Source organism: Notolepis coatsorum (assembly GCF_963971535.1).
Source record: "Notolepis coatsorum genome assembly, chromosome: 2".
NCBI lineage: Eukaryota > Metazoa > Chordata > Actinopteri > Aulopiformes > Paralepididae > Notolepis > Notolepis coatsorum.
Window position 1 is genome coordinate 10,839,847 of NC_140166.1, and position 23,034 is coordinate 10,862,880.

Sequence of the window (23,034 nt, forward strand, 5' to 3'; positions counted from 1 at the left end):
CCTTGAATGAGTGCTCCTGCCAGAGTCTTCAGGGTATTCTTGTTTACCAGAGAGGAGATCCGGTACAAGAATCTAGTTCGTTGGTTGACTTTTTTTTATTACATTGGATGCCATTTTGTCACAGGAAAGATTTGCCTCTAGGATGGAACCCAGGTATGTAATTTCGTCTTTCCTTGTGACAATATTGTCACCCACTGTAACTGAGAAGCCGTCGGTCTTGCTGAGTTTGTTATTTGAACCGAAGAGAATGGACTCTGTTTTGCCCATGTGTAATGATAGTTTGTTATCAGCGAGCCATATGCAGATTTTGCCTAGTTCCGTGCTGAGGGTTTTTTCAACCTGCAACTTGTTCTTGTCAGAGACCAGCAGGGCTGAGTCGTCCGCAAACAGATGCACGCGTGTGCACACAAAAATGCGTTCACAACTTTCACTCGACTCGTCGTGCCGTGCGCCAAGTACCGGTACTCAACTGGCTACTTGTCTTTGCATAACAATAGCATAACAAAGAACGAGAAGAGCAAAACCAAAATACAAGCCCTGTATTGTACCAATTGGTGGGGGGTTGCTTGAGCTGTGGTTTGATTGATTGAAAAGTTTATTAACAGATTGCAGAATGGGTACAGTACAGCTCAATACATACAATTGTTAAGGGGATGCAGACCAGAGAAAGACTTTCGTCTTGTTTACATCAGGGTCCCCCATTTTCAATTCATCATAACATATATGACATACATGACATACAGATAGACAGTACTGCTACATCTATACATTTATGACATACCAGATTTGCAAATGCAGTACTGTTTGTGATACAAAAAATTTCCAGAAAAAGAGTGTATATACATTTGACGTAGAAACTGTACATTGGAGGAGGTTGGGTGGGTGGGGTGGGGTTGGTGGGTGGGGGCTGTACATTGGGGGGGGGGGGGGGGTTGGGGTAGGGGGGGGGGGACACTGTACACTGTACATTGGAATACTGACAAAGCCATACTTGGTAATTTATTGTACAACTGGGTTAATACATTTGTAGGGGCCAGTTTCGAATTGCAGTCTCCCGTAGGTGTTCTTTGAGAGTGTTTTTGAAAGTGGGTAGTGATTCACATTCCTTTACAGCTTTGGGTAGGGCGTTCCACATTGATGTGGCATAATTGCGAAACATGTTTAGTCCCTTGTTTGAGCCGAATCTGGGTTTAACATGATTTGTGGAGCTCCCTCTGGTGTTGTGATCGTGGTATTCACTGACCTTTGGGAAGTATTTTGACATGTACATGGGTACCTTGGTCGCGTAGTGTATCTTGTAGACCAGGCCCATTGCAAGTTGCTGTACTCTGTCGTCTACTCTAAGCCATCCTAGGTTGGCAAAGTGTGCAGGGGTGAGGTGGGTTCTAGGAGTCAGGTAAAGCAGTAGTCTAACTAGCTTGTTTTGAGATGTTTGTAATTTGTTTTTTAGTGCCTTTGAGGTGCTTTGGTACCATGAGGTGCAAGCATAGTCGTAGTACCCTTGAATGAGTGCTCCTGCCAGAGTCCTCAGGGTATTCTTGTTTACCAGAGAGGAGATCCGGTACGCCTGTACGTTAATGCCAAGCAAGCAGTGCAAAAATGCTTCCGCATTCGTCACCGCACGCTAGTGCGGTAAAGCGCCCTTCTTTTCAGACAAATGCTACCGTGCGTGCACCGGCGGCGGCGTGCTCGCTCAGGTGCGTGCGTGCGCCGGCGTGCGGTGCCCGCGCATGCGACACGAGCGGAGCTCAATATATATAAGTCACCGCCCCTTATTCAGCATCTAGCAAATAGCTCAATTGGCAAGGACACATGGCTGTGGATCCTATGGCTTGTTTGCTGGCGAGTTCGAATCCCATCGAAAATATTTTTTAACGTGATTTTTTTTTAACGTGTATTCTTTCGCCGATTAAGGTTAGGCATTGTTTCGGAGTTGGTTAAGGTTAGAACGGTTAAGTTTAGGCGCTGTTAAGGAGCTGGTTAAGGTTAGAGTTTGTCAAAGAGAATGGCAATATAATTTCTAAGGTTAAGGTTAAGGTTAGGCATTGTTTCGGAGTTGGTTAAGGTTAGAACGGTTAAGTTTAGGCGTTGTTAAGGAGCTGGTTAAGGTTAGAGTTTGTCAAAGAGAATGGCAATAGACAGCCTATTTCCGCGCGACCTGGGCGCTGGGCGGCGGAAAATGAAAGGCGCATTACTGCATGCCACTACGGTAAATTTTTGCACTGCTTGCTTGGCATAAAGCTACACGCATCCGGTACAAGAATCGAGTTTGTTGGTTGACTTTTTTTATTACATTGGATGCCATTTTGTCACAGGAAAGATTAGCCTCTAGGATGGAACCTAGGTAGGTAATTTCATCTTTCCCTGTGACAATATTGTCACCCACTGTAACCAAGAAGCCGTCGGTCTTGCTGAGTTTGTTATTTGAACCGAAGAGTATGGACTCTGTTTTGCCCATGTGTAATGATAGTTTGTTGTCGGCGAGCGGTTGGAACCTCACTATGTGACAAATGGTCCCGACTGGAAGGATGAGACATTTCTTAAGTTGTGCTTCAGAAGGAAACTGTCCTTCTGTAAACTGTAAGTTACATTGTTAATTTGGTTTGTATTTACTTTTCTAGTTTAAGTTAATTCAATTAAAGAGTCACGCCGCTCATAAAAAAACCAACCCTGAACCCCACCGTCATAGGCAACTATCATCCTCTCTCTTCTCTCCTTCCTTTCTAAAACACTTGAATGTGCTGTATCCAACCAACTTACTGCTTATCTCTTACAGAATGACCTCCGGACCTAGACCCTAATCAGTCTGGCTTCCGGACTGGCCACTCCACAGAAACGGCCCTCATTGCGGTCACAGAGGCACTTCACTTAGCAAAAGGCCTCTCCTGTCCTGATTCTCCTAGATCTATCTGCAGCCTTCGACACAGTCAACCATCAGATCCTCCTCGCGGCCCTCACAGGAATGGGAGTGGCTGGCTCTGCGCTGACATGGCTGACATCATACCTCAATGACCGCTCCTACCAAGTGTCATGGAGAGGGACCCTGTCGGCCACCCGCCCCCTGCGGACGGGTGTCCCCCAGGGCTCGGTCCTAGGACCCCTTCTCTTCTCCCTTTACACTAAATCACTGGGTAACATTATCACGTCTCATGGCTTCTCGTATCATTATGTCGATGATACTCAACTCTTCCTCTCCTTCCCTCCCTCAGATATCCATTTCGCTGAGCGGATCTCGGCCTGTCTGTCCGCCATCTCCGCCTGGATGACGACCAACCACCTCAAACTGAACCTAAGCAAAATAGAATTGCTCCACCTGCCAGCCAAATCCTCCCCCCTGACCGACCTTTCCATCACAGTCGAGAATGCAGCTGTGACCGCGTCCCCGACCGCCAAGAACCTTGGTGTTGTCCTCGATGACCAGTTGAACTTCTCTGCTCACATCGCAGCGACAACCAGAACCTGCAGATTCCTCCTGAGCAACATCAGAAGGATCCGCCCCTTCCTGACAAAAGAAGCCACACAACTCCTCGTCCAATCAACAGTCATCTCCCGCCTCGACTACTGCAACGCACTGCTCGCTGGCCTCCCGGGCACTGCCACCAAGCCTCTTCAACTCATTCAGAACGCAGCAGCCCGCCTGATCTCAAACCTACCGAAGTCGGCCCATGTCACCCCACTTCTTAGGGACCTGCACTGGCTCCCAATTGCTGCACGTATCCGCTTCAAGGCCCTCGACCTAGCATACCGTGCAGCAAAGGAAACCGCTTCCGCCTACCTCCGGTCAATGGTCTCTAACTACACACCCTCAAGACCCCTACGCTCTGCATCTTCTGGCCGCCTCAGACCTACTCCTATCCAAGCTCCGGGAGGGTCATCAAATAGAAGTCGCCTATTCTCAGTCCTTGCCCCACAATGGTGGAATGAACTACCCACCCCAGTTAGGACAGCCGAAACCCGTCCAATCTTTCGCCGTCGACTAAAGACGCACTTCTTCAACCATTATCTGAAATAATAAAAAATAAAATAAATAAATCTAACCCTAACTAACCTTACTTGTCCTAATAAACTAACCTACACTGTAACACGCAACACTTTGATGAACATTGTTACTCAGCTGATAGAGTTGTACCCTTCCTGATGACTTGTCGTACAGAACTTGTAAGTCGCTTTGGATAAAAGCGTCAGCTAAATGACTAAATGTAAAGAAATTGTAACTACAATGTAATGTATCTACAATTACATTTAAAACATTGTTTGTTTTTCAACCATATCTGATGACAATATAATTTCTTTATATATTGAAGGCTACATCCTGCTACCTTTTTCAGCTTCTCTATTTCAAGGCAATATTTACAAAAACTAAACTAAAACTAGTAATTTCCTATACAAACATGTTTCCTACTATTTATGCATAATAATCATTCTAATCATAATGCTGGTCGGAGCTGTTCTGTGCGCACGCGAGGGAACATTTATGCGCATTGATTGATTGAAAACTTTATTAACAGATTGCAGAATGGGTACAGTACAGTTCAATACATACAATTGTTAAGGGGATGCAGACCAGAGAAAGACTTTCGTCTTGTTTACATCAGGGTCCCCCATTTTCAATTCATCGTAACATATATGACATACATGACATACAGACAGACAGTACTGCTACATCTATACATTTATGACATACCAGCATGCGCGCGTGATGTCATTAAAACACAGTGCAACCACTTATGAAATCACCACTGCACCACTGGGATCAGCCATCTCCTCATGCAATTCAAATGCCCAGGTTATTACTTCGGGTGTCAGAGTCATTGGCAATCGGTTGCATTGTTAACTAGCTAACGTTTGAATTTGAATACAGGCTTCAATAGAACTGGCATCAAGCAGAGCATTGCACGCTGGTATTCTGACGTGTGACCTTTCCTTCTTTTATAGTTCCCTTGGTTCTGTTCCATTTGGCTACTTCAACAATCATTGCCTTTACTCTAGCATTGCTAACAGGAGGGCGCTGCTTTCTGGTCTTCACTACCAGGCACTTATTCACATCCCTCCTTAGCACCAACATACTGTACCCCACCCCACACTTGTGTAGCCCCTTTTACCCCGGTTGAATTAGAGGGCAGGGCCCTAGGTTCTTTATGAAATATAGCTCTTACTAATCTAATAATATGAATATACGAATATCTGTTTGGGTTATAACTCAATACATTTAAAATAGAAATGATCAAGCCAGACACTTAACTTTAAATATAAAAATAATCTGTATTGAAAATATAGGGTTATATATTACATACACCGTATGTATATAAATATATACATTACAGAATAAAGAAAATGTTAATAAATAAAGTATTGTCTCAAAGGCACCATGTGCTCAATATCAAAAAAGGAAATGTAAACAAAAACCTATATCCAAAATGGCATTAATGATACAGCTAATCACAAATGAAATATCATGTACAATAATACTAGTATATACCTAAGCCGGCATCTAATAAACAAAAACAAACAAAAAAAACCATTGCAGGCCTGATTGATGGGAAACTCACAATCCCATTTAATATCCCATATTATACACTACTGTATTTTTTTTCAAACTTTTGTTGAGAAGAGCACCTTGGATTACTTCCCTTCTAATGTCTGGTATGGTGGTCTCAGCGTGTCTGTTGCATCAGAGTAGTTTCAGTTGCGCAGTGACATCAGTTACATCATTGACCACATGATTAATCAATAAACTGGTTATGTTCTAACTTTGAAATTCTAACTAACTATACTATTTGACCACTAAGTTGTTTAAAATTGCAATGACCGTCAAACATAAACGGTCAACCTACTTGGAACGTTATTTTTTGTTTTGTTTGAATTACGACGGTTAGGCCGTTTCTGACGAGATGAAATACCGAGTCTGATACCGCCTAGCAAACTATGACCTATATGTGTGTATGTATATATCAGGAGCCGTAGAAAAGACATCTCAGATCACCGGATTTATTGTCTAATCATTTCGGTGATAATATTCCGATCATATAAGGAAAAAATGACAGGATCATTAGCGAGAGGTCTTTTCAAACTGCTTCCCTGAATCCCTGCATGTGGTGTGCGGCGTTTGTAATACGGTTTTTCTTTTTCAAAGTAAAAGCTTGCTCACATTGGTTCCATGACACACCGTGGGTTTTATCACTGCATCGATGAAAAATAAAATAAACGTGTATAATTAATGTCTGTGAAGCATAGTTTCGATTAAGTCGTTTCCCCTCCGACACCATTTATTATTTTCAACTCTGTTTATTGATTTTTTTAGGGTTTTCCTTTGATCAATACAGTAGGTAAAACATGTCCATAATAATTTTAAACCCTCACCCCCAACCCACCACCCTCACCGACTCGGGTCTTCTTAATCTTAACTCACAGAAAATTAAAACATCCAAAAACAATAACGTAAATACATGAATAAATACATAAAATAAAACGATTACAAAAATTAAAAACACAAATAGGCTACAAGCAGCAGAGAGAGAGAGAGAGAGAGAGAGAGAGAGATTGCTCAATACACATAATGCAGACCGTCACCAGAGAAAAGACGTTTGTCTTGTTTACATCAGGGTCCCCCGTTTTCAATTATAGTGATGACATACACAACATACATGACATCATGACATTTATGGCATAGGGACATACACATGACATACAGGCTACAGCAGGTATATAGTACTGTGTGTGTGTGTGCGCGCGCGTGCATGGGTGCGGCCCGTGCGGGTGTATGTGTGAGAGAAAGAGGGAAGCAAAAATGGGCAAGGTTTCAATGTTATCGTGTTTGGTATTGTGTTAATAGTTCTGTGAATACATTGAATAAATGTCAAAATTTACTGACAACTTTGAAGGCTTTTTTCTCCACAGTACGTTTAGGTGACATCCGATATAGTAGGGCATAACTTGCTTGATATTTGGAGTAGAAAGATGATATTTGTGTAATTGGAAAGCTAACATTCTCATCTCTCCATTGGTGTATATACATCTCAAAATTTCTTTTCGGGTCAATGTGAGTGATTTTGTAAGAGCAAGTCACATATGAGAAAATGAAGACAGAGGGGGTTGTTCTCACAGAACATTTACGTGCAATCCTCAAACACAAGTATAGCTTTAATTCCCCTCGCGGAACGGCAAGGCTCCCCGCGGACAACGATGCCAGACGGTCGAAGATAACCGGAACACTTCCTGTGTGTCACCGTTATTAGTGTTCGGTGTCCAAATCTGGGTTCTAGAGAAGATGAGGGAGAAGATGCAGAAATGGAGTTGAATTAATAGAAACCAACGTAGCGGACGGAGTTGGAGACAAAGGGAGGGGTTTTCTTCTCGCCCGTCGCGATTTCAAATCGAAGAAAACAGCGTTTAGTACTTTGGGAGATAAAGTCAAACGGCTTGTTTGCGATGAAGCTGCTCAAGCCGAGTTGGGTCAGTCACAATGGTAAGTTGAGGAAGGCGGGCTGGAAGCTGCTGCCGTTGTGCAGGAATCTGTTGTTGGGACCAAGTTGTGCTTTTGTTGTCGGGGGTGGTGTTGATTAGATTCGATTCGATTCGATTAAAATGTATTGACATGACATTATACAGGCAAGTACACTACAACGAAAATAAGTTTGGCATCTAACTAACTAGAGTGCAAATGTAACAGTAAAATGCAATAGAAATGTACAATGCACAGGTGATTAACTGGATATAAAATATATAAATGAGTACTACTGCGTAATAGTGCTAATAAGATGTATGTACAGTGTTATAGAATCAGGTACAGTGATACAGATGGTAGTAAGTCATACTGGCCAGCAGTGTAACTAGTAAGAGTAGGTACAGTATCTACAGTGGTCCTATGTAAAAAGGATTATATTCAGGCATGTACAGACAGATGTATATATATATATATATATATATATATATATATATATATATATATACAGTATCTACAGCATTATCGTGCATGCCATCATACAAAGTTATGATGAAGCGGATGCGTTTGTCATTTGAAGGCCACACGCTGGCTTAATGTAATAAACGTAGATAGTATTATTATCAATGCGTTCAAAACAACATTTTGTATCAGTTTGTATAAACGCATTGTGATGCTAACTGTGTTAGCTGCTCGGCTAGCCTCCATAGCTCCCCCCGTCAAACGCTCCTGACAGCCCGGTTCACCAGAGAGACGTTACAGTTTAGCCAGCAGCACTTTGCTAACCTTAGCAGCAGTAGTTAAGTTAACAACACAGTTTGAAAAGTCAACATTGTAGATACTATATATATAGTTATATATATTATATACCTTACCTACTCTTTTATACTGCTGGCCAGTATGACTTACTACCATAGTGTCTTTATACCATTATCACTGTACATAATAATAATAATATAACGCCGTACATGCATCTGATTAGAACTATTACTCAGTAGTACTCTTTATATATTTTATATCCAGTTTAATCACCTGTATGTTATTACTATTGTCCTTTACTGTTTGCACTCTGGTTGGATGCCAAACTTATTGTCATTGTAATGTACTTGTGCAGTACAATGAAAATAATAAACATTTGGAGATAAGCTAATGTTATGTTGCTGGTATGTTTAGTCATTAATGTTTGTATTGTGCAGCACTTCAAGGTAATGCAGTTCGTAATGTTATAGCTATGCTCAGTCTAAGTTCATGTCTGCAGTTGTTTTGATAGTGACACAATATGTGTTTACTAGTCAACCATTTATTTAGTACAACAAGATACAGCCTCCGGAGTAATGTTATCAGCACCTGTGTGATGAAAGCAGTGTTTTCTCTCTCCCTTTTAAAACGGTTGTCTTGTATCGAGAAGTACTATTTGTCGGGATGGGAATCAAGAACCGGAACCGGTTGGGAACCGGTTCCTAATTGTCCGATTCCTGGAATTGCATGCCTCCGTGACTATCGATTCCTCTTATCGATGCCATGTTTTTTCGGACAGTTGCGCATTTTAAAACAATAACGTTAGCGCTACGCATGCAGCCATAGCAGACTATTTGATTCCTTGACTAGGAAAACCTAAATGAAAACGAATGCTTTCACTGTATAAATATTCTCCCATTGCATCCATTTTAGATGATCACAATAGACTGAGGCTGCACCTAGTGGTTCTCGCGCACCTCAGGAAAATCCTTTCACGCTAGCACAGCGGGGTAAACTGACTCAGGAAAAGGTGAACGAGTGTCACAGAGCGGTCGCTAAATTTGTAAGTGCTCGGAATTGCGACCATTTTGGTGGGGGCTCAACAATAAATGACAATCAGAAATGTCAAGTTGCATGTTGTTATTCTAACCAGCTTAGTTCTGTTGCATTTCCAATTTATTTATTTAAATTACACATTTATCAGGAATCGATAAGGGAATTGATAAAGAATCGGATCGATAAGCAGAATCTATAATGGAATCGGATCGATAAAATCTTATCAATTCCCATCCCTAACTGCCTCAGCTTGGTGATTTATCTACCTCAAACACTACTGAGCCGATATAGTGAGGTGAAACGTACACACTAGTCAGTGTCTCAACATACATAGACATATTTGTGTCCCTCCGCAATATAAGACAGATCACCACATTTCCCCAAAAATGCCAATTTCTCAAAATAACATAAACAGTGCTCTTGGATTGATGCACACAGCTCTCTCTATTATTTGGTACGGTACGGCATCCCTTAACTTGCCAATCACCAAAACCAGTAACCTCCCCCCCGGCCTGTCACCAAAACCACTTAAACCAGTAACCTGCCCGGGGTTGCCACCATAAGTCAGTATAACTTGCCATGCCAACTAAAACCGTAACCTGCCACCAAAACCAGTAACCTGCCATGGCCTGCCAACAAAACCAGTAACCTGCCCCCGCCGTACTGCCACCAAAACCAGTAACTTACCACAAAACCAGTAACCTGCCCTGGCCTGCCACCAAAACCATTAACCTTCCTGTCACCAAAACCAGTAACCTGCCCCAGCCTGCCACCAAAACCATTAACCTTCCTGGAAGTTCCTGCCACCAAAACCATTAACCTGCCCCAGCCTGCCACCAAAACCATTAACCTTCCTGCCACCAAAACTGTAACTGAGGGGTACAATTCCCTGACTGTATTGATAAGTATGGTATCATTAAACCACTACCGCTTTATGTACTTTAACTACTGGCCATACAGTACACAATATCTAAATATGATGAACACTTTCCCACCATGAAACCAGGTCCACACAAAGGTAATAATCAAATATTTAATAGATAGCAAAAGGTACATATAATATTCACCATTACATTTATGATTTGAATGCTCTTGTAAGGCAAATGAGTACTCGTAGGCAAATCAACACTGAATGTCCATTGTCCAATCTCTGGTTACGCAGGAAGCAAGTATACAACCTGGCTCTTAGGGCATTATATCTATGGTCACTTAATGATTATAGCTGGATATACTGTAGGGGTCCTCCCGGTCGTAGGCCGGTAGGGGGGGTAGGAGAGCCGTCGGCAGTATCCCGTCTGGTCAACGATTTCTAGGGAGACTTCACGTACAGAAGACAGTGCAGTAGAATCTTGATCCACAGATGAATACACCTTGGCTCTCTCGTAGGCTGTAGCTGTAGCTGTAGCTCCACAGTGAAGAAGAAGCGAGGCGACCTCAGTCTGGTCTGAGCGCCGTCTCACCTTGACTCCTCTCGGGGTAGATCCAACACTCACCGGTGTTGGCGATTATCCGCTCCACAAATCAAAGTACCAAAGCAAATATATATTCCATGCCGCATAGGGCTCAGCAGTCGTCGGGTAGGTAATCCAATGTACAGGTCCACTCGGTCCTCGCCTAGAACTCCTCGGATGAAAGCACCACGTGTGGTCTGCCCAACCTGGTTAAGACTCTAGATAACACGAGGAAGCGATGGGGGTGCTGCTCACTTTAGAACTCTAACCGCACGATGCACCATACATAATAGACTATTATTGCTTAATAGAAATACGGTGCCAAACTCTGGCAATTCAGCTATTAATTCGCACGAGGTCTCAATGCTACTCTAAGGCCAAACAGGCCATACTACACCGCACGCGGTATCGTGGGGTGAGGCTTCACGTTCTGTTACTTAGTTGGGTAGAAGGGTAAAGGACTAAGAGGAATTCTACATTTCTTGCGCCATATTTATATGCACAGTGGACAAATAGTGCCACTCTGCTTTCGGTAGCCGTATTCCTGCGCGGAGGAATAGGGGCTAGTAAGGGCATGTCTCGTCGGTACCTTTGAACTTGGCTCCAAGGGGCTTGTCCCTGGCGCCAGGTCCTTGTCCAATAAGAGAATGAACTATTATGGGCTGTAGTAGAATAAAGGAATATTCCGTGTATATGTACAAGGAATATACAAGGGATATCAAACGATATACAAATACTATTCAATATATATCCATAAATAAATATATATATTCGGTTTAATCTGATCCTTCACAACAAAAACCATTAACCTTCCTGTCACCAAAACCAGTAACCTGCCCCAGCCTGTCACCAAAACCATTAACCTTCCTGCCACCAAAACCAGTAACCTTCCACAAAACCAGTAACCTGCCCCAGCCTGCCACCAAAACCAGTAACCAGCTCCGGCCTGCCACCAAAACCAGTAACCTACCCCAGCCTGCCACCAAAACCAGTAACCAGCTCCGGCCTGCCACCAAAAACCAGTAACCTGCCCCAGCCTACCACCAAAACCAGTAACCTTCCTGCCACCAAAACCAGTAACCTGCCCTGGTCTGCCACCAAAACCAGTAACCTGCCCTGGTCTGCCACCAAAACCAGTAACCTGCCTGCCACCAAAACCAGTAACCTGCCCCGGCCTTCCGTCAAAACTAGTAACCTGCCTGCCACCAAAACCAGCAACCTGCCCCTCACTGCGACCAAAACCAGTAACCTGGGAATCTGTGGGAAACAATAGCTATGCAGATAATTTATTTTAGTTTTAATTGCATTTTTTTATGTGTTAGTCTGTAACTATACATGTGCTTATTTCACAGGGAAACCAATATTTTCAGTGGATATCCACCCAGATGGAACCAAGTTTGCCACCGGTGGTCAAGGTAAGACTTAGTCAGATTGTTTATGTGTATATGGTTCAGTGTGGATTGGGTTCACTCCTGTAACACTGACATTGTGTCGCTCACATTTAGGCTGTGTGAAGTGTAAGTGCGTTAGACATGTGCCTGCACTGTGAACAGTCTCTGTACAAGAGCATATCAAACAACAGCTATTAATATATGGTTGCGTACATGAAGAAACGGTTACTTCTCTGTGTGTCTGCTGGTGTTTGCTGCCGACAGGTTGCCAACAGAATTACGCCAATATATCTGCCACTATTTTGCAAGCTTGCATTTTACAACCAGTTCAGCGTTTAAGCTGTTGCAGCATTTTTCAGACCCCCCCCCCCCCCGCTCAACTCTTCTGTGAAATGTGACTTTCAAGAGAAGCCAACTCCTCGTCCATAGCAACCACATTGTGGTGACAATGTGTAGAGATATTTAATCGTGACTGTGTGTGTCTGTCTGTAGGAGAGGATTCTGGGAAGGTGATGATTTGGAACATGGCGCCGGTCCTCAGAGACGAGGACGAGAAGAACGAGAACATTCCCAAGATGCTTTGCCAGATGGACAATCACCTAGGTAACCAACAACCAACCATCCTGCCTGCAGCTTCTCTCATGAGCACTGTTGTTTTCACAGTGTGTGTGGTTAAGTGATTGGTTTATTCAGCGTTTTCACACAAGCACAGCATACAATATTCCAGATATCAGCTAATATCCTGGTTAAGGCATCACCAGTGTCCCCATACTGGAGTAGATGGAATATTGCTAGTATTTTAATAGAAATAGGATCTAACCATGAACGAGAAAGTGTTTACACAGGTGTAAATGGAATATTGCTAGTATTATATCTATCCATACTTCAATATCCCAGTCATGATAGAGGGGTTTCTCATTGACTGAATATAAGCTTATCCTGGATATTGTAAACGGGATATGGCTTTTTGCATGCACCAAGTCGACCACAGAACATTGGACTTTCCTGAATAATATTGGAATATTAAAGGTAGAATCTGTAACGACATCAAACGGCGACCTCTAGGCAAAATGGTTGGGTTGGAGTTTAGTAAATTATGATTATTATGTGAATTTCTCCAGACCTCAATTGGCCGAGCCTGAGGTATGGTCAGCAATAGCAACCCCTCCTCTCAACTTTGAACCCACACATCGGATCAAAACAAAAAAATGTAAACCAAGTGCAACACCAAGCGGGGCTCTTTTGCCTAGAGCATTACAGATTCTACCTTTTTTAAACACACACACACTGATTAGTTGTGTTATTGTGGTTGTTTCCCACAGCGTGTGTGAACTGCGTGCGCTGGTCCAACAACGGGCTGTACCTGGCCTCAGGAGGAGACGACAAGCTGGTCATGGTCTGGAAGAGAGCTGCGTATGTCTCACACACGCACGCACACGCACGCACACTCACTCTCACTCTCTCGCACACATGCACACACCTTCCAAATGACAATTGGACCAAGTACGGAGACTTTAAACAATACTTTTTAATATGCACATGTCTTTGCACATTCAAATATGTTTTGGCTTACTGTGTCAGTATCTTTCAACATTCTGAATATATTCATGAAACAAAGCTCAGAGAACAACACCGATACAGATTTTAACCACTGAGATACTTTCAAAATGTTGTTGTTCTAAAACCAAGAGGGACTGATAAATACAGTGCCTCTGCAAAAACAAACCAACAACATAATCATAGAACACTGATTTGCCCTGTACAGTGCTTTCATGTGACTCACTGTCCCAGATGGACGGAGCTAATTGGTTGCTTGGATGCCAGCTAGTGTTGCCTGGATGTTGAAAACAGAATAAAATGTAGCTAGCTGATATTGTGTTGAGATGTTTTGCCCTTCGACATGCATTGTCATGTTTTTGTATTGCAATATATCTAATCTTCCTATATTGTCCCATCCTTATTGATGCTTGATGGTGTGTGTCGCCCCTACTTAGCTTCATTGGGCCCAGTACTGTGTTTGGATCCAGCAGTAAACTAGCCAACGTGGAGCAGTGGAGATGTGTTACCATACTGAGGAACCACACAGGAGGTAGGACACACACACACACACCCCCCCCCCTGACACACGTTCAGCCATATACTTCCACCACCCCATTCAGACTCTTAGGGGTCATCAAAGCAGTTTGACAAGCTATTGTGTTAAGGTTAGGGTTAGTTTCATAATGAGTGAAGTCTATGCAATGTCCCCATATTTTACATAAGTGTGTGTGTGTGTGTGTGTGTGTGTGTGTAGATGTGATGGATGTCGCCTGGTCTCCTCACGATGTGTGGCTAGCCTCCTGCAGTGTCGACAACACCATTGTCATCTGGAATGCCCGCAAGTTCCCAGGTAGGAAACGGAAACAAAACAAATGCACCCTATCTCTCCCCCACTCTGTAGAAACCAACTAGGGCCAGTATACGCGTAGACGCTCTTCCTAAAGGCTCCCAAATAGTCGGACGGAACGTACGCGGAACGGACTCCGCGTTGCTCACTTGGTGTCACACAAAAGGCTGCTTGGCGTGTTGGTTGACATCGACCTGCATTAAATGTGACACCGATCTGAACAACTCTGTGCCAAGAGAAAGTAGGGCAGGATCATGGTTCTATGGGTAAGATTGGTCCGGTAAAACTTTAACAGGTAGATGGCGCTAAATTTTGTTTAACTATCGCTAATCGTTATACATTCCAATTCATATACATTTGGACCATGTCTTTTTTTCATCATCTGAAGAAATGTGAGAAGTTTGAATGGCTTTTCTAAATGAAGTGTGTAAAACTGCCAGTTTTAATTCGAAATCTTGGAAACGGAGATGACCTAGACTCTTTATTTTGACATCGGTGGACGACGGATTGTGGGAAATGTAATAAACTGGCACGAGAAATGTAGGAAATTGGTACGCTCAATAGGGATGCCCCGATCGTTCGGCCACCGATCGTTATCGGCCGATAATCAGTATAAATATGCGATCGGTGATCGGTGATAATGCTTTATTTTCGCAGATCGTCAAAACAGATCTCACTCGCTGAGTTCTGTCTCAGACACCGGGAGCTGCACACAGTGCTGCGCGTCTGCTCCTCCTCCAGCTCCTCCCGCACGCATGTAAACACGGGTCTAGTCTAGTCTAGTGGGACGGGACCTCCATGAGCTAACGTTAGCTACCGTTACAAAATGACCCAGTCAACTATTCACTTTTACTTTAACTGAACGGTATCTAGCCGGCTAGCTACTGATAGCTCCTGATATCAACAAATGTTCCAGCAATAGTCTAGTTATCTAGTACTACACTAGTGTATGATACCTCTGTTAGCTCACGTTAGCTTAGCTCACTGTTCAAAACGAAATGTCCCATTCAACTAAATAGTTCACTGAGGCGTTGTCTTAACGTTATATTTCCGGCTAGCAGTAGCTACAGACAGCTCCTGATATCAATGTCTTATAACACTCATTCGATGCATATTCGAAGCCCGGCTTGCGTCGCAGTCACTAACGGGGATAGCTGAGGGAGTAGGGTATATCTGCAGAGCCTAGGGTAAATCTGCAGAGCCGAATGTGATTTGATCAAAGCAGAGTATACACACAGACAGTGGAGATAGCGAGCATTTTGACTTGTTGCGTGGTGGCGTTGTCTCGCAGATAATACAACTACAAGTACAAGTCTAATTATATAATATATATATTTTATAAAAAAAAAAAAAAAAAAAATTATATATATATTTTTTTTTTTATTAATCAAAAATGATCGGTATCGGATCGGTATCGGCCGATATGGCTCAAGACGATCGGTGATCGGTATCGGTGGCAAAAAACGTGATCGGGGCATCCCTAACGCTCAACTATGAAACCTCAAACGACTGCGAGCACGGAGTCCGGTCCGCTCACGGTACGGCCGACTCTGTGGGAGCCTTAAGGCCCTCCCCACTCTTCCGCTTGCTTAGCCTGACACATCAGACCCATTGGAATGCTATGCCAAGCTAGTGCTCTCCACTGGGTCTGAAAGCAGCAGCACAGTGAGAGATAAACAAACGGCCTCCCGTCGCCAATGAAGTCACGTCGACGTACCGTGGTGGTGAGTTGTGGTCTCGTCTCACCCTGCAATTAAATTCCTGGCGATGCCATCTCATTTAAGTACAGGAAAAATACATTTTCTCCTTGTTACCAAGGCAACAGGCTGTCAATGTCCGCACAGGGGCTATTTCGTTTAAGTTTAGCTCCACGCGCACTGGGCTGATTTACAGTAGGGAGAACCGTCGGCCAGCACAGGAAAAACGGAGGCGCCGTCCTTTTGCTATACTTTATAGAGATGACATCACCAGGAATTAATTGCGGGGTCAGAGACGGGACCACAACTCACCGCCACAGTAAGTCAAAGTAACCACTGGCATATTTACAGTGGTGGTACTCTGTCATTACTGTTGAATAATGTGCACTGTCCCTATTCAAATAAATGTAATAAGCTAAACTAAACTAAATGTGAGCTGTCGATAGCATCGTTCCGATTCCCAGTTGCAGCCGTGATGGTTCCATGTCTGTCGCTAAGTTACCTGTGAGTCTTCTCCTCTCCTCTGCTTTGTTGTTCCAGAGATGGTAGCCTGTCTGAGAGGTCACACAGGGCTGGTTAAAGGTCTGACGTGGGACCCGGTGGGGAAGTACATTGCCTCCCAGGCAGATGACCACAGCCTCAAAGTCTGGAGGACCATGGACTGGCAGCTAGAAACCAACATCACCAAGCCTTTCAATGAGGTAGGTTAGATAAATACACATCCAAACATCACCAAGCCTTTCAATGAGGTAGGTTAGATAAATACACATCCAAACATCACCAAGCCTTTCAATGAGGTAGGTTAGATAAATACACCTCCAAACATCACCAAGCCTTTCAATGAGGTAGGTTAGATAAATACACATCCAAACATCACCAAGCCTTTCAATGAGGTAGGTTAGATAAATACACCTCCAAACATCACCAAGCCTTTCAATGAGGTAGGTTAGATAAATACACATCCAAACATCACCAAGCCTTTCAATGAGGTAGGTTAGATAAATACACCTCCCAACATCACCAAGCCTTTCAATGAGGTAGGTTAGATAAATACACATCCAAACATCACCAAGCCTTTCAATGAGGTAGGTTAGATAAATACACCTCCCAACATCACCAAGCCTTTCAATGAGGTAGGTTAGATAAATACACCTCCCAACATCACCAAGCCTTTCAATGAGGTAGGTTAGATAAATACACATCCAAACATCACCAAGCCTTTCAATGAGGTGGGTTAGATTAATACACCTCCAAACATCACCAAGCCTTTCAATGAGGTGGGTTAGATTAATACACCTCCAAACATCACCAAGCCTTTCAATGAGGTGGGTTAGATTAATACACCTCCCAACATCACCAAGCCTTTCAATGAGGTAGGTTAGATAAATACACCTCCCAACATCACCAAGCCTTTCAATGAGGTGGGTTAGATTAATACACCTCCAAACATCACCAAGCCTTTCAATGAGGTGGGTTAGATTAATACACCTCCAAACATCACCAAGCCTTTCAATGAGGTGGGTTAGATTAATACACCTCCCAACATCACCAAGCCTTTCAATGAGGTAGGGTAACATCACCAAGCCTTAGGGCAGGAGTGTCTAACTCAATTACCAAGGGGGCCGGAATGAAAAATACAGATGATTTTGCAGTCTGGACACATGCTAATACCTAAAAAATATGCATTTTCCTGAGGTAATTGGTCATTCTGTTTATCTATTCAGTTTGCGCACCAGCTCAATATGTTAGTCATATGTGTAAATTAGGGCTGACCCCTATTAGTCGAATAGTCGACTAATCGATCGAAAGGAGCCGTAGTCGACTGCCAACCTCTTAGTTGAATAAAAAAATATTATAATTTCTTTTTTGAAATATATTTTTTTATCATTCTCTCCAAAAGAACAGAGGCCTAGAAGCGTGGCTAACGCTAATGGCACGCATACCAGCGAGGCTAACTGCCTAAGGCTGCGGTTACATTAGGGCAATTTCATTTCGTTTTCATTTCGCTTTTCAGAACGCTGCGTATTGGCAGGCAAGTTAGAGTTAAGTTAGACGTTGTTTTGTCTCGTCTACTATATACATGTAGTACAATGCCAAAGCAGTAGGTGGCGATGTAGTTAAAACATGAAGGCCATTTTCAACCAATCAGAAAGGTTGAACGAGTCACTCCACATCCTGCTCAAAATCTCTGAAAGCCACCATCTTTATACCTCGCATGAGCCATTTAGCAACATAGCATTTATTTTTCAGCAAGAAATAAAGTGCAATAAACAAAAACTGATACATTCACTGTGTGTTCTGCCTCATTTGTTGATGATTTGTTGATGAAACAAAACTAACATCAACACAATTGACCACCAAGAGCGGAGTTTAGTCTCACAAAAATATCGCCGATTTTGTTAGCTTATGTGCTAACGTGATTGGGATATGCCATTATAACAGTATAGCATTGTGACTAGCAGCGTAGTAACGTTAACACTTTCACTGCCCAAGCTTAATTCCTTTTTACCTCCTTGAATGCCCAGCACCACTTCAATGTTAACGTTAATATCGCCTAATCTATGTTTTAAATTATGGCTATGTGTCCAATCTGCCCGTCGCTTATCAAAGACTCATTTTCCAGTCAACATTGTCGTAGCAGATTGTTTTTTTATCGCTTCATTTCCGTTTTCTAGCATTTTGAAAAGCACTCGTTTCCATGGAAAAATGAAGACATTCCATGATAATCGCCCTTTACTGGAATATTCTAGAACGTTGTCATTTTTCGGCCTATTTATGAATCGCCCTCAAATAAACGCTAGATTAGCGATAGTACATGTGCACGCACGCACGCTCTGGCCGCTCGCACAGTCAATCAGCCATATCACATAATCACATAAAAGCTTATATCTCAGTGAAAACGAGTCTGATTATCCTAAGACTGGTAACATAGATTCCTTACCTGAGATCAGATGGTATCCAAATGGATTATTCCAATTCCTGATCGCCATTCGAAAAAATCTATCCTTTTATTGATTCACTGTGTATACTGTAAAAACACATAATCCCCGCTGCTCTGAGGCTCACTAGTGGAGCTGATTGACCCCGGCTGCGTGAGTGAGAAGTAAAATGTGGAGTCAGGGATTTTTTTTCTCGTTCATTTTCATTGAGTTCAATCCAAAAGGGTGAATTACCATCTGGGAGACGATAGGGGGCGCTTTTTTCACATCTGAGCGCCTGGAGTGGCTGAATTTCCAACGGTAGACTCGGTTGATGAAATATGATTTCAGATCGCTAATAAATAAAAAAAAAATACGCGAAAATACGAGAATTCTCGTGAGTGGGGATTCAACCCGCGGGGGGTAAACCCGAGAAAACTCGGGTTGGGCAATCAAAGTGTTAATGCTAGCAGAGTGAATGGATGTAAACGTTATTTAACAGATTGCAGAATGGGTACAATACAATACGGCTCAATACAAACAATTGTTAAGGGAATGCAGACTGTTGTAGTTTGGAGTACTGGGTTTCTTATAACAATAACTTGACAACACATGAGCTTAGTTTAGCCGCAGCTACAGGCAATCTGAGGAGGACGCAGCTGATATCCTGTATAGGTCCAGCCAGGGGAGAATTTGGCGTTGGTGTTTACTACTGTGCATGTGCGTTGGGCAAGAACGGCTCCGTATCCGGCTCGCGCAAATTACATGGCACCATTGTCGGCGAGTTTCCAAAACGAAAACACCCTTTCAGCGTTGCCAACAGCGTTTCTTTTTAACTTGGACATGCAAACGTAATCATTCGAAAATACAATGTTGCTGTTTTACCCCAGTGTAACCATGGCCTAAGAAAACAGGCACAGAGGCACTGAAAGAGGATTTCACCCATCTAATGAACACACTAGACTAGACAAATATCAAGATGTATCCATCAGTGGACCAATTGCAGAGGACAAGAAGCCTTCCGTCGACTCCTTCAGACATTAAGCACCCCCACAGCCCAAATGGAATGATAAAAAATAAATACAAATTATACTTTTTTTCAATCATAGTCTACTATCGAAATCCTTAGTCGGGGACAGCCCTAGTGTAAATACACTTCTGTTCATTCTCTGGTGCCTCAATGAATACAATGAGGGCTGTTTAAAAGGTGGGTAAGGAGGCCTCATTTATGGATAATTGGCTTATTATAGATACATTTTTTATAGATTGAAATTATATACACATTATATATACATATATTAGGATATATATATATAGGATTTAATATTTCATTAAAATAGTTTGTAAGATTAGCAATTGTAGGCTAAAATGGTCCTGGACTATTGGAGACGAAGAACAGCACCTCACTTTCACTGGTCTCACACAAAACTATTATTTCCACAGAGGGTAGGTAAATGTATTAAAATAATGATGCATTTGCACTTGCAAGCTTATAATAGCTATTAAGTTTCAATTAGTTATTCACCCACACTAGTTTGTGTGATAAGCGATTCTAGGTTAAACTGGCTGGAGAACTAAGTGGAATGTGCATGCACACACACACACACAAGCAACACACAAAACACATCTTACACTCTTCTCTCTCTCTCTGCTTCTCGGTGTGGAGGCACCACCCACGTCCTGCGTCTCTTCTTTCTGTGTGTCTTACAATCTCCTTCTCTCTCTGCTCCTCAGTGTGGAGGCACCACCCACGTCCTGCGTCTCTCCTGGTCTCCCGACGGTCAGTACCTGGTGTCGGCTCACGCCATGAACAACTCTGGTCCCACAGCTCAGATCGTGGAGCGGGACGGGTGGAAGACCAACATGGATTTTGTGGGCCACCGTAAGGCTGTCACCGTGGTGGTGAGTACAGTGGGAACCACGCCCCAATTTCGACTCTCTCCCAAATCCAAAAAACCCAACCTCAAACTTGTGACGTCATCAAGTCTCAAGCTGCTCCATAGACGATGCATTTGGAGAGATGCTAGAGATGACACTGAGAGAACCCGGGGGAATGTTCTGAGTATATAGGTACCTTTTCTGTTTCAGAACTGAGAAGAGCATGATGGAATAAAGCCATTTTAGGGCGTTAGGTTAGTGTAGAGGTCTAAGCACTCGCCTGCCACCACCCGTTCTCGGCAGCAGTATTTCCGGCGTGGTCACATGTCCCTACGAACACAATCTGTACCACTGTGATTATTAACACTTGTTAATCTGTACCACTGTGACTAAAACACTTGTTCATCTGTACCACTGTGACTAAAACACTTGTTCATCTGTACCACTGTGACTAAAACACTTGTTCATCTGTACCACTGTGACTAAAACACTTGTTAATCTGTACCACTGTGACTAAAACACTTGTTCATCTGTACCACTGTGACTAAAACACTTGTTAATCTGTACCACTGTGACTAAAACACTTGTTCATCTGTACCACTGTGACTAAAACACTTGTTAATCTGTACCACTGTGACTAAAACACATCTTAATCTGTACCACTGTGACTATAAAACACTTGTTAATCTGTACCACTGTGACTAAAACACTTGTTAATCTGTACCACTGTGACTAAAACACATCTTAATCTGTACCACTGTGACTAAAACACTTGTTAATCTGTACCACTGTGACTAAAACACTTGTTAATCTGTACCACTGTGACTAAAACACATCTTAATCTGTACCACTGTGACTAAAACACATGTTAATCTGTACCACTGTGACTAAAACACATGTTAATCTGTACCACTGTGACTAAAACACTTGTTAATCTGTCTCCCTCTCTGCAGAAATTCAACCCAAAGATCTTTAAGAAGAAACAGAAGAATGGAAGCTCTCCTAAACCTAGCTGTCCATACTGCTGCTGTGCTGTAGGCAGCAAAGACCGGTCTCTCTCAGTATGGGTAAGAGTGTATATATATATATATTCTACTAATACAATTTGGCCCTAGTAGCCTAAAGGTTATTGAAGCGGGCTTGTGACTGGAAGGTCACAATTTGTGGATTTGATTGCCGGACCAGATGGAATACAAATCTTGTTGAGGGAAGTGATGCCCTACCCTCTCTAACAACTATCGCTTAAAGAGGCTATATTATGCTTTTTTATATTTTCCCCTTACATTTAGTGTGTTATATAGCCTCATTTTAGTGTGTTATAGAGCTGGAGGTGCATGTACAACGTCTGCAGCAGGGTTTCCGTTAGAAAAAATTGTTGCCGGCCTCAGTGTCCGGTAGATTTCAATCTACCGGTCAAATGAGAGAAATTCCGGTCAGAGTTTATTGAGCTTAAAAACAATTGATAGGCAAAAGAATGACAACAAAACAAAAGAATGACATCATCAAGGCATGTAGATTTATAATATTTTTACTTAAAACTAGGCTACTTTTGCGTATAAAGTCATTATATTCCAAATAAAATAAGTCCCGAGACTCCGTGCTGCTGCCGACTTTAAATCAAATAGGTGTCTGTGGGCAGTCGCCCGACATTAATAAACAGCAGTCTGTTATAATCACATTTTTATGAGCTAACGAATTCCGTTATATTGGACATTTGTATTAATTATATCAAGCGAAGAACTGAGAAATTTGGCAGAGAGAGACGGCAACATTATCGTGGGTTTGCGTGACGACTCTCTCTCCACCTCCAAACGACTTATTTGCGAGAGTATGTCGATGCAGAGCAGCAGATTCAGCTGTTATTGGCTCTTTTCTGGCTCTATCTGGGGACCGCACAGCAGCGCCCCCCACCCAACAGCTGAATTGCCAATGGCTGAATTGGAGTACTGCACTGTGCCGCTGCTGCTCCGGCTCTGCAGCTTCACATGCACTCGCACACCCAGCACTAAGCTCTCGCTGACAACGTCGTTGTCATTATTAGAAGCAACGATGAAACAAATGTAATGATTGTTTCGTTC

General features: G+C 42.8%; 1 protein-coding gene across 1 annotated transcript in view; it reads left to right on the plus strand.

Moving 5' to 3' along the window:
• The first annotated feature begins 7,249 nt into the window (after window positions 1-7,249).
• The window catches only part of hira (histone cell cycle regulator a), a 47,975-nt gene continuing 32,190 nt past the window's right edge, over window positions 7,250-23,034 (plus strand). Inside the window, exons 1-9 of the mRNA XM_084308981.1 lie at window positions 7,250-7,465; window positions 12,039-12,101; window positions 12,570-12,680; window positions 13,400-13,490; window positions 14,072-14,166; window positions 14,371-14,466; window positions 16,701-16,861; window positions 20,813-20,980; window positions 21,910-22,023. Coding sequence (XP_084165107.1) covers window positions 7,429-7,465; window positions 12,039-12,101; window positions 12,570-12,680; window positions 13,400-13,490; window positions 14,072-14,166; window positions 14,371-14,466; window positions 16,701-16,861; window positions 20,813-20,980; window positions 21,910-22,023 — 936 coding nt within the window. The 5' untranslated portion in view covers window positions 7,250-7,428. The remainder of the gene's footprint in view (window positions 7,466-12,038; window positions 12,102-12,569; window positions 12,681-13,399; window positions 13,491-14,071; window positions 14,167-14,370; window positions 14,467-16,700; window positions 16,862-20,812; window positions 20,981-21,909; window positions 22,024-23,034) is intronic.